The sequence below is a fragment of the Schistocerca americana genome, chromosome 4, assembly GCF_021461395.2.
Source record: "Schistocerca americana isolate TAMUIC-IGC-003095 chromosome 4, iqSchAmer2.1, whole genome shotgun sequence".
NCBI classification, from domain to species: domain Eukaryota; kingdom Metazoa; phylum Arthropoda; class Insecta; order Orthoptera; family Acrididae; genus Schistocerca; species Schistocerca americana.
Window position 1 is genome coordinate 513,266,689 of NC_060122.1, and position 13,251 is coordinate 513,279,939.

General features: G+C 41.1%; 1 protein-coding gene across 1 annotated transcript in view; it reads right to left on the reverse strand.

Moving 5' to 3' along the window:
- The window catches only part of LOC124613590 (serine/threonine-protein kinase mos), a 133,682-nt gene extending 126,119 nt beyond the window's left edge, over window positions 1–7,563 (reverse strand). The window contains exon 1 of the mRNA XM_047142305.1: window positions 7,470–7,563. Within this exon, the coding sequence (XP_046998261.1) occupies window positions 7,470–7,563 (94 nt within the window). The remainder of the gene's footprint in view (window positions 1–7,469) is intronic.
- Between the last annotated feature and the right edge of the window lie 5,688 nt (window positions 7,564–13,251).

Below are 13,251 nucleotides of genomic sequence, written 5' to 3' on the forward strand. Positions count from 1 at the left end.
AATAGTGTGACCTACACTCTATGTTCGTACACAGTACATCAGCATTTCTATATATCAAATTAAAGAGTAGTTATGACAACAAAACAGAAATGTGTAAATATGCAATCCATAAGCAAGGCAGCAAATATGTTATCTAACATAATAAACAGGTCATTAGCATCATGTCAGCATAAGCAAATAAATGTTCATATGTAATCTTAATAAGTAAACATGAAGGCACAAGCAGATAAATCACAAAGTATAACTTACATACATATCAGCACAACTAATCAGGTGACAATTATAATTTAAATAAATAAGTGCAACAGGCACATAAAAAAATAATGTGACATCAGTGAAAAAGCATAGCAGCCAAGCGATGCATAATATACATAATTAACAACCCTGTTCATTAATCAATCATTGTCAAAATCAGTTCATGTACGCAAGCACGTCGCTTCACACGTAAATTCATAGAACATGAAATTTAGCACGAAGTCTGAATCACGTAATCGCGAGCAGCAAATTACGTCTAAAGTACGTACCTAAGTGGAAATATGTTACCTGAAAAATAAACTCAATTAATAGTTACCTTTTTAGTATATTAGTTTCTTCTTCGAAATTACATTCTTCCTGAAATTTTCTCGATAGCAAGTCGTCTTAACGTCGGACACGCATAGAATTTACCTGAAGTTCTTAAATATTTTATAGAACCGTATCCTGAAAAATACTGAACGTTAATAACATAATTCATCAAGTCACTATAGCTTTATACTGAATTTAATCGGAGAAATTAGACTGTGTATTTGTTTACGGCTGTCAGTGCATTCGCACTGAGCGCTCGATCAGCTGTAGGCGCGTGACGTAGGAAGTAATTGTTTGCGGTTAACGACTGCCTTGTGCGGCGCGCAGACTTGACTGTTGCTTTGAGTATGTGCCGCCGCCAAAACACAGCGCGGTACCCTTGTATTCTCTGCATGTTTACATGTAGCTGTTAGTTTCTCAGAAGTATGTCATTCCACAAAAATTTTAACGTTCGATATGTGATGTATTCCCTTAGAGCGCCGAGATTTAAGAGTTTCTACTTCAACAGTGTTATCATGAATAATTTTGCGAACTCTATATGTACCGTTATAAAGCAGAAAAAAATTGAGACACAAGCCTTTTCCTTTGTGAGACAAAGGATGAGACTTAATTAACACCTTTTGGCCAACTGAAAAAGTTTTTAAACGACCAGGACGTTTTGCTGATTTCTCTCTTCTAGCAGCCGCAGATGCAATATTTTGTAGAGCCAGGTTGACAACTTCAGAATGCCGCAGTTTCCGTGTAGGCGGAAAAGGAACGATTTCAGAAATGCGATTTGTCGGTGCTTTGTTTTTTAATATCAGTATAGGCGGTAAAGAAGTTGAGTCATTAGGAAGTTCATTCAGGATGTATTGAAAAATATGAAGGTACTGATCCCACGTTCTGTGATTCTGATGACAATAAAGTCGACACAATTTATTGATTTCCTTCATCCATCTCTCTGAAGCGTTAGATTGAGGGTGAAAAAGTTAAATGAAAATTGGTTTAATCTTACGACGCCGGAGAGTATGAAGCCAAATTTTAGAGCGAAACTGTGATCCATTATCTGATATAACCTTATCAACATGACCCACTTCTTTAAGAAAAAGTTTGATGAAAGCATTAGATACTGAACGAGCTGTTGCTTTGCGTAAAGGTGTAAAACACACATATTTTGATGTCAATTCCACTGCTACGAAAACGTACGCAAAACCATTAGTAGAACGAACCACTGGACTGAACAAATCGACTGCATCCATGTCCTTTAATTTCGCTGGAATGATAGGAAACAATGGTGCTCTATGAGAAATAGTTGGCGGCTTAGCCTTTTGACATAATTTGCAGACAAGAACAGGTCGAATACGTTTTTCCATATTACTGAAGTAGCAATTTTCTCGTAATTTATGAAAGCATTTTCTGGGACCAAAGTGTGCATAACTGAAATGTGTGTACCAAATCAACTTATTGACCCACTCATCAGGAATACAAACTAACCAAACAGAGTTGTCAACCGATTTTCGTTTAAAAAGAACTTTCCAGATAGTTCGCAAAAACGAGGTGTGGCCAAATTGTCCAATCTAACAAAGCGTCTAAGAAAATTACAGACACAAAGGAAACTACAAACATCATGCTTTGTGGTAGGAACAGCACAATTACGAATAGCGTCTAGTTTTTCTGGATCAGGAAGAATACCTTCTGTAGAAATAATGTGACCGAGAAATTTCACCTGAGAACGACCAAATTCAGATTTTCCCAAGTTCACTGTAATGCCAACTCTTGTAAAAATACGTAATAATGGTTCCAAAACTTTGTTGTGCTCACACCAAGAACGTTTAGCAATAAGAATATCGTCAACATATGAAGTAATGTTGTCACGAAGATAAACAGGTAAAATTTCGTTTAAACTACGAATGAATGCTGCTGAAGGTACAGTAAGTCCAAACGGTAATTTTCGGAATCACTTTTGGGTAAAATAGTCATATCCGGTTATTCTTTAATGATTCTTTAGATAGATTGATAGTCGAAGAGTTGTTTTGACAGATGCAAAGAATAGTAAAAGAGTAGGCAGCGGTGCAGAAAACTAAAAGGGAAATAGCACCGCTACAGCTCGGGGCCCTATGCACGCTACGGCACATATTCACTTAATGTAGTGAATCCCCTGAGGACTTTAATAGCCGCACATAATTTCCAGTTCGTGACTTAGTGGCCAATTTGGTGGAAGTGCGCACATAAATTGATCTAGCCATGAACATGGATGTATGTCATTCTTAGAATTGCGAAAGATCTTAAATTTCCGAACAGTCAAAAAGTGTTTATAGTCAAAGTTTTCGCCTCGTGGCGACAAAGACCTACCACGTCTGTCCCAGTCCCAATGTCGATTATTGTCATGTTCGCGTGCCTGGCGCTCTCTTGTTGCATCCCGTAAATAAAACAAATTACTTTCTTCAAACCCCTCTGCTATTTGTGATTCTAAATTTCTTTTGCTGTCTTTTCCTACGATTTCGCTTTCAATTTGTTTGACTTGCTTTCGTAATGCCTCAAATTCCCTTTTGACGCGTTCATTAAATTTTCCCTGATTTTCAACATGCTTATTTATGTTCTGGTACTCTTCGTTTTCTGCAAATGGTGAGCTGTATCATCCGAATCTCTGTCCCCATTTAAACTAAGACTTGTCAGTTTATCTGAAATCTCCTCAACTCTTTCCAATGAGTCACCTAATTGTTCTTTCTGTTTATTTACGTCTTCCGTAAGTGTCGCGACTCGGGTTTCGGTATTGTAACATTTAGTAGTTAACTGTTCACACTGTTGCGTTAAGTTATTTATTCTGTCATTTGGTACGGATTCCTCGATTCTTTCAATTATTTCTTCCTTATCGTGTGCACGTTGTAAATTTAATTCTGAAAATTTTTGTACTATCATGCGATCTTTTTCTTCCTGTTCTCTTCCCTGTTCCTCTTGTCTGATTTCTGTTGAAATTAAACTATTATTGTGATCATTCAAAATCGGTTGTACTTCTTCTCTAATTTCTTTCTTTGATTCATCTTTCATGTTTTTGAAACATGTCCCTGTTCGTGAGCCTAACTGTGTTTCCATTGTTTCCATCTCGGTTTTACTTATTCCTATTTGTGAGCATAACCGTGTTATCAAAGTTTCCATCTTCGTGTTAAATCTTCCTATTTGTGATCCCAAATTTAATATAGCACCCATAAACTGCTCCATCTCTTCTGTCGTTAATCTCGTATTCTGAAAATTTTTCGATTGTGAAAAATTTTGTACTGTTTCCGGCCTATTTTCCCGACTTATTAAATTGTTTTCAACTCCATTATTCATCATCCTTTCCTCCTGTGTTGGCGAGTTCGCCATGTTAACAATTTCGTTATTCTCACTATTCATCATTTTTGCCTTTTTCATCGATCGCGTAATCATTTACAAAACATACAAAACTCGTCACTGTACGAAAATTACACACAATGACTCTTTATCTCCAACAATACCATTTACACGAAATGTTTCCTTCAAACACGATTAATCGAACAATTGAAATAATTGCACTAAATTGTCAAACCCGTAGACAAGACAACAAAAATTAAATTTTGAAAAATACAATTAGAAGAATGCCAATTACCAAATCTACACATGCAATATAGACTACAATTACTAAACTACAAATTACTACAACAATACTACTGTCTACTATTTTTACAATCAGAAGATTCCAAGGGACGATCCGAAGCAGCGGTCGCCACGTGCATCGGGGCTTAATTATTTAAAAATATGAAATGCAAATAATTTTTAATTTTTAGTTGCTGTATGTTCGATTACGAAGTGTCGTAAACGGTTGGCCCTGACTAGTATTTGTACGCAGTCTGACTGCATAGAACAACAACAAAGAACGAAATGAAATTTCCGTTAACACAATTAATTAATTAAGTCCCCAGCAACTATAAAACCTACGAAACCAAAGCACAAGTATAACTGTTCTGTGTGTGGAAGTATGACTCAACGTACACATCTGGCACGGTTCTTCTTCAATAAGACAAGAAATTTCAAATACCATTTATACTGAAGTGATAAAAAAATTTGAAATACTATAATTGCGCAAGAAAACCAGAACTACACTCTAATACAAGACCACAAGCCAGATGCTTTGTTGACTGAACCTATAATGACGCATTATTCAGGACATTGAAATAATGAGAAAAAAAAGAAAAGGAGTTTTGTTACCTTCATTTATATTGATGAAAAGCACTCTAATCATTACAATATCTCCACACCGACTCGCTACTACCACATCTCAACAAGAACTGACTACTGCCACATCTCGACAAGCACTGCACTCTGCTACTTCTCAACAAAACACTGCCTACTACGAGTTCTCAACAAGCACTCTTCACTACGACATCTCAGCAAGCACTGACTACTACGAGTTCTCAACAAGCACTCTTCACTACGACATCTCAGCAAGCACTCACTACTACGAGTTCACGACAAGCACTGCACTCCGCTACTTCTCAATAATCACTGCCAGTGGAGGCAGCGAAACAAAACTCTCTGGCGCGATCTCTGGCGCTGTGGCTCAGTGTAGCCACCTTTCAATGTGACTGGTGCACCATCATATGTTTTTGCTATTAGTTTGTATGGACAATTCTCCGTATGGCGATTTATCTGTTCTGTTATGTACGTTGCCAAAGACTGGGGTATCTTGCTTTTCTGCTGCTACGCAGTCCCAAAATCTTTCAACTGGGCATCCCTTAATGATGTACCTGTATTCTACAATCATCTAGGAAACACAGGCTACGTCACTGGTTTCGTAAGCTGTTACAGCCAAAACCCCGTACTCTTAATTTCCTTTGCAATTTCCTCTTGGCAAACTTGAAGCATGTATTAGAGCGTTCATTCTGGGTGATTTAAGAGGTGCCTTTGAAAACTGTTGCTTTTTCTAAATAAAGATGTAATAACAATTTTAATTCTGCTCTACATCAATCAAGGTACGAAGAACGCCAAGATTGGAAGATGATTCAGTCTCGGAGGGAAAGTACCAACGCACCACAGAAACGAATAAAGTTAGAAATTAGATTTAATATGTACCCATTATCGGTAACTTTTTGGTTCTGAAATGCCACGGATCTACCGTACCGACTGTATAATTGACTACCTATATTTTATTTGCCCAGGCTTGCCAGATTCTGAACATTATTCACAAGGACTGAAGAAAGTTTGCGTTTCCTAATTTCTTCATGGAGGAGTTGAATGTCATAGACTTCGTGTTTAGCCTAAGAAAGCTCTATTCAAATAATAAAAGTAAGGAAAACAAAGTAAGGAGTTTTTCAGATCTCAGCCATTCACGTTTGCTGTGTCATTCGTAGTTAAATTTTTTTCTGAACTGACGAGTTTTAGTTTTAACTGTCTGTGGAATTATTGAAGTAGGAGTCAACCTACCCAGCCTCTTATTTTTAATTTTCCTTCAAACTTGTATAAATGGAAGGGTTCATAGAGCAAAGTAATTATCAATTTCATTATTTCACGTATTCACTTGTTACCCGAGCTCAAAATTCGCTACAGCACACAACGTACAGAAAATAGTGGTTACTTCACTCGCTGCTAGACGTCAACTGTAAGGAAGTGCGTTAATCCCGCTTTTTTCGAGAACTGACAGGTCCGGTTCTCTTTGGACTAGTCCGCCTCTGTTTTTGCAATTCACAGTGTAGCTCAGGTAGGAGTTTCTACAGCCAGGGCCCGTATACATTCACAGTGCGCCAAGAATTGTCTCCGCACGCTGCAGGCCCTCCACTTTTTTTAACTTTTTTTTCTATATTATGCAGATTCATTACATCATGATACATGATACATCACTAAGACCTAAAAATAGTGCATAATTAGTTATTTACATCATAAAGTGGTTCAAAATGGAATATTACCTATTTTCTGGTCTAGTCTATGGCTTTTCTGTCATGTTAAACCTATTTTACTGTGAAAACTACGGTGCTTTTTGATGAAATAAACTTCTTTTCCGGATAAAGGATTCTAAATTTCCCTTAAATTGTTTTGTCGAGGACGTTGTTGCGCCACTTCTTGTACTTTCGTTTATCATGCAGAATTCTGTGATGTTCCGTGACGTAGTATATACACTCTACGACAACAACAAGAAAGAAACACGCACCACGAAAGGATTTTCCAAGTGGGACGGAAATCGGTGACGGCCGGCCGAGGTGGCCGAGCGGTTGTAGGCGCTGCAGTCTGGAACCGCGCGACCGCTACGGTCGCAGGTTCGAGTACTGCCTCGGGCATGGATGTGTCTGATGTCCTTAGGTAAGGTTTAAGAAGTTCTAAGTTCTTGGGGAATTGATGACCTCAGAAGTTGAGACCCATAGTGCTCAGAGCCATTTCAACCATTTGAAATCAGTGATGTACTATACATGTACAGACAAACAAATGATTACAATGTCAGAAAAAATGGACGATTTATGAAGAGAAAGAGCTTCACAATTTGGGCATGTCAATAACACCAAACCAATAATACATTTGTTCATCTCTGGCCCTTTCAAGAGGAGAAGCAGTTATTCGGCTTGGCATTGATTAACAGAGTTGTTGGATGTCCTCCTGAAGGATATCGTGCCAAATTCTGTCCAATTGGCGCGATAAATCGTCAAAATCTCGAGATGGTTGGAGGGTCATGCCCATAATGCTCCAAACGTTCCCACATGGAGCAGATCCAGTACTTTGCTGGCCAAGGTAGGGTATGGCAGGCACGAAGACAAGCAGTAGAAACTCTCGCCAAGTGCGGGTGTGTACTATCTCGCCAAGATGGCTTGGCACGAAGGTAAACAAATAGGGCGTAGAACATCGCCGATATACCGCTGCGCTGGAAGGTTGCTGCGGATGACAACCAAAGGGGCCCTGCTACGGAAAGAAATGTCATCCCAAACCATCACTGCTGGCTGTCGGGCGATATGGCGGATAGTAGTCAGTTTGGTACCCCACCACTGTCTGGGGCGCGTCCAGGTAGTCTTCCCTCTTCATCGGGGCTCAGTTCGAAGCGTGATCCATCACTGAAGATAATTCTACTCCAGTCAATGAGATTCCAGGCCAAAGGTGCCTGATACCACTGCAGACAGGATTGTTGGTGTGCAGAGGCCAATGGTAACTCAGCTCCCTTTCTGTGAGCTGCCTATTAATGCTACTTGTGGTCACTGAGGCACCAATTGTATGTCGGATTGATGGCGATGATGAATCCGGGGCTCTGAGTGCCTCTCTGATGTCGCTCTCTCCTCGCTTTTGTCATCTTTCTAGGTCGACGGCTTCCTTCTTGACGTTGTGTTCAGCCATGGTTTACCTATTCCTGCCAACATCATCGAATAGAGTGATGCCACTCCTGTTCAAATGTCGAGCGATTCCCCAATTACTCCAACCGGCTTCTTTGAGCCCAAGACACTTCCTCTCTCAAATGCTGACGTCTGTGTACATCGTTCACGCGCCTGTCTGCAAGGCATAGTTACTATTCACTGAGTACATAGAATGAAATTCGGAATGATTTTATACCCTGACCTCGACATGAGCCTTGTTTGCTATCCAACGTTTACAGTTTTGGATTTTCCGTTGATACCTGCATTAATATCAGTTTTTGACCAATTTGCCTAACTCCTCGTGGTGCGTCTTTTTTTGTGTCTTAGAGTGTATATTCGGGGACTGATGGGCATTTCGTTCTCAGAGTATAGTAAGCACAGCTAACGATGAGCCAAATGTAATTGTCGTCTTTCATCTCTGGGAATTGTCTCCAATCGGTGTTTTTGATTTGTTGCACTGGCATGGCTTTCTCACTGGTTGTGTTGATAACTGCTATTTTTTGCCCGGTGCATGTCCAAACCTTAGTCTAGTCCCAACAAGTAAATATACCGATAAGGTTTGTTAGGTGGCATTTCGTGCACTGTGGTTGAAGGTCTTATTTTATTTTATGTAGGCTTTCCCCTGTAGGTACTACCTCATTTACAATAGCGTACAACACGACTCTAACTTTACTATTCAGATTCGGACTATTTATGGTGTGCTAGACATTATTGCAATTTACGAGTGGATACTTGCAGTCAGTAGGGCTCTGTGTGCATTCCATTGTGATATCAGAGTATAGTTTGGCCATGATATCAAGACATGGAATGTAATTCCTCGCTTGGCCATAACTTGATTCTAAGAGGAACTCACATGCATGGTGCAGGTTTGAATTTATGCTGGTAAGATTTATTGGAGTATTTGACGTCTTAACACAGGTAAACAGTTGATTGTCAATGCCGCTGTGTACTTCTGCATTATTTTTGTGGTCCTGCTGATGAATAAAATCTTGCATTGCTGTTGGATATTCTTTAACACCAGCCCTCCTTGGGGGCACCTGAGTCCAGTGGTTTTAAAGGCAATCTTGAAGATATTGCGTTGCCATAGGCAGCTCATTCTTAAGGGCCACAACACCCCCCCCCCCCCAGGAATTTAATTTTCTTCTATGTATTTATCAATATTATATGAAACTGTTTAAGCATGTCTTGATTTTGGTGTACTACAAGCGAGAAAGACCAGAGGCAATCAGGCCCAGTTTCCACTGCTCCGTTGCAGAGACGCTGCCAACAGCCGGGCCAAGCCTTACCACTACCACTCTCTTCTCACCACGTCACAGCCCCCCCCCCCCCCCCCCCCCCACCGACTCTGCAGCGCATCCTTCCACAGTGATGAACTTCTTTCCTGTACTCCACCTTGCCACTCGCCATGGCATGCTTAGGGCTACCTCAGGCAGGCCCACTGGACGGACCAGCTCACACATAACCCCCTCCCCCTTCTTTCCCTGCACCATAGCGAACTCTACTGTCTCTCCCCCTACTGGCCCAGCTGTCTGCACATCTACGCAATGTTTGGGGCCAGCAGATTAAGACCCATAGTCAGAGTACTACCAAGGTAATCCTGCGCCGCTGGCAGAACTGCCAAAGCCTCAGAAAAAGTTCCATCCCCCTCCAGAAAATTACCTTTCTGGAATTTTTTCTGCACAGATGTAAGTAATTTGGTAATTTGTAAATTAGCTTTAATAAAAATGAAGCGTTACTGAAAAACATTGCTTACATGAGTTATATAGACGAAAAATATTACAAAGACGAATTAAATGTGTCCTTGTAGTAAACAAATTACAAATCGTACAAAATTCCTAAAGAAACTGAAAGTGAAACAAAACCTATGTCTCATTATTTATGGCAGCTAGTGTACATTGATTTTATCACTATATGTGATCAAGAAAAGATTTTACATGCTCTAGTTGCATTAATGGAACACCATCTATGTTTGACGTGGATGTGCAGGAACCACTCACAGATGGCAGATGACAGCATTAACAGTGAAGGGTATGTAAACCGGAATATTTCGCTCTTTCTTTCTGTTATCTTGTAACATCATTCTCAGCCATGACAAAATTGGATTATAAATTCTTAAAGTTTTACCACACAGCTTTTCGAGCGACCATACAGTTTTTCTATGAGTATCTTAAAGTAATTTGTTCCATAGACTTTTCAGATGAAATTGTGGAAACACAGTGCAGTGCAATAAGTGTTTTAGTTGCACAATGCACATCAGCACTATTGAATGCGGGAACTTACGAGAAATGGAAGGGGAAGCTGGAAAACAATATCGAATGCTGGTTGCAGTGAAGCAACTAAAAGTCATGGGACCAAACAAAAGCTGTTTGTTAGGTCAAACTATGACACATTATTTAAACACAAACATGAGAGATTGCAAGGCACTCTCACTTATGATTCGGCGTCATGCTACTTAATGTTCTTAGGGAAGATGATCTTTATTACTTGGTTGTTATACCTGGATACGATCTGACTTCATACATCATGATGAAATGGTGGGCAGTAGTTAACGCTCTTGTTTGTGTGCTCTAGTGAAGGAATAGCGGTAAGCTTTACCTGCGTTCAAAGGAATAGGGTGCCAATTTAAATAACTGCAGTAAAAGCGTACAGCGACTGAGGGCCGGGGAGAGCGTTTCTTCTGCGGAACCTGTGTGAAAACATTTGCGAACTGCCGAGCTCCATGGTCTCATTGTGCAGACACGTTGGATGGTTCTGGTTGGTCGGCAGCGCGTCCAGGTAGGCTGACTAGCGCCAAGGAGACGCCGCTGCAATGGGCAGAGCATTGAAGACCAGCAGTAAAGCAGAGGATGGGCCCTTGTTAGGACGGAAGCCGACGAGACGACTGTGAGCTTTCTGCGAACTTCCGTGGGACAGGTCACTGGCGCCCAGACGTCCAGACTCTGTTACAAAACATATTTGTGAAGGCACGAGGCTTTTAGCGAGTTTATGGACGTTTGAGATACAGAGTGTCAAGAGTGTGGTGGAGATATCAAATTGCAGGCGTTACCTCTCACCACGGACAATACAGTGGCCCACGACTTTCACCTAACCACTGAGAGGAGCAGCTTTTGTGTAAAGTTGTGTGCGTGAAATAACCGCAGAAATCAGTCTGAGATGTACGACTAACATATCCGTTAGGACAGTGTGGCAAAATTTGGCTACGGAATCTGACGACCAACGCAAGTGCCTATGCTAACAGCACGATGCCGCCTGCAGTGCCTCTCCTGGCCTCGTGAGCATATCCGTTGAACCATAGGCGACTGGAAAACCAGTCAAATGAGTCACGATTTCAGCTGGTAAGAACTGATAGTAGGGTTCAAGTGTGGCACACATCGGACGAAAACATGGGCTCATGTTGTCAACAAGGCACTGTGCAAACTGGTGGTGGCTCCATAATGGTGTGAGCTCTGTTTACATGGAATGGACTGGGTCCTTTGGTCCAGTTGAACTGATCAGTGACTGGAAATCGCTATTTTCGGATACTTGGAAACCATATACAGCCATTCATGGGCGTCATGTTTCAAAACAAAGATGTAATTTTTATGGATGGCAATGAGTCATGTCACTGGACAACAGTTTTTCATGAATGCTTTGAAGAAAATTCTGGGCAATTCGAGCGAATGATCTGGCCATCCAGATCACCCGACATAAATTCCATCGAACATTTATGAGACATAATCGAGAGGTCAGTTCGTGCACAAAATCCTGCACCGGTAACATGTTCTCAGTTATGGACGGTTATAAAGGCAGCATGACTCAATATTTCTGCAGGCGACTTCCAACGACTTGTTGAGTCGATGCCTACTTACCAGTACTGAGTGCCGGACGAACTAACGCACTGTGCTTTATTTATACTCGTCCTTATGTAGCTTCTAATTTGCTGAAACTACGCTGACACTTTCATAAATACATTCAAATATATTTAAATATTTGGATAAGCATCCCGTAGCCCATACTTCTATTCAAAGAGAAAAAAAATATTCTAAATATCCAAATGGGTATCTACGTCAGTGCTCTTCATTATCTCTTACTAATAGAATATGAAAGCAGGTCTTTCATTTACAAGCTCTGCTGCATAGATGTTTTAGTTATACACTGATGGAAAAAAATTGCAACACCAAGAAGGAGCTGGGAGACAAAAACTCTTATCTCACTGAGCCACCAAGGACAAATTGTTCAAATGGCTCAGAGTACTATGGGACTTAACTTCTGAGGTCATCAGTCCCCTAGAACTTAGAACTACTTAAACCTAACTAACTTAAGGACATCACACACATCCATGCCCGGGGCAGGATCCGAACCTGCGACCGTAGCGGTCGCGCGGTTCCAGACTGTAGCGCCTAGAACCGCTCGGCCACCCCGGCCGGCCACCAAGGACACAGAGGATAATGCGACTGCAGGGACTTACCTCTGCCACGTTCCTCATGAGACCTTTCTGTCCACGCACTACATTTGTAGTGCCCCTGCCCACTATACTCGTTACTTGCGGCTGTTAATTTACCGATTCCCATAAGTGTTCGGGCAATGTAAGTGCATCCACACTGAAGAAAGATCATTGACCGGTAAGCCTTAACTATATGAAGAGGGGATCAGTTCTTTCGGACATGTCCGAAAGAACAGATACCATTGGCGATCTTGCAGCTGTCGAAGAATGAAATTACAATGAAATCCTGTCTCCGTTGATAATTATCAACGCCGGTAAGCACGAAAAGGTCTGGATTTCATTGCAATTTCATTCTTCGACAGCTGCAAGATCACCAATCAACGCCTGTAAGCAGCTAAAGGTCTGGATTTCATTGTAATTTCATTCTTCGACAGCTGCAAGATCGCCAATGGGAACTGTTCTTTCGGACATGTCTGAAAAAACGGGTACCATCTTCACATAGATAAGGATTACTGGCCAATGATCTTTCTTCGCTGCGGATGCACTCACATTGCCCGAACTCTTACGGGAATCGGTAGATTGACTGTCACGAGTAATGAGTATAGTGGGCAGGGGCACTACAAACGTAGTGTGTGGACAGAAAGTTGGAAGTGTGGGTCTCATGGAGAGCGTGCCAGAGGTAAGTCCCTGCAGTCGCACTATCCTCTCTGTCCTCAGTGGCTCAGCTAGAGGAGCGTCAATCAACGCATGTAAGCAACTAAAGCTCTGGAGTTGATTGTAATTTCATTCTTCGACAGCTGCAATATCACCAATGGTCAGAAAGAACAGATACCACCTTATAAAACGAAAGTTGGTAGGCGTGTTTCTACATCTGCAAGATGTCTGCTCAAATTGATGCAAGTCAGGTTTGCTTTAAATATATGCTGCAACGGTTGTGAGTGT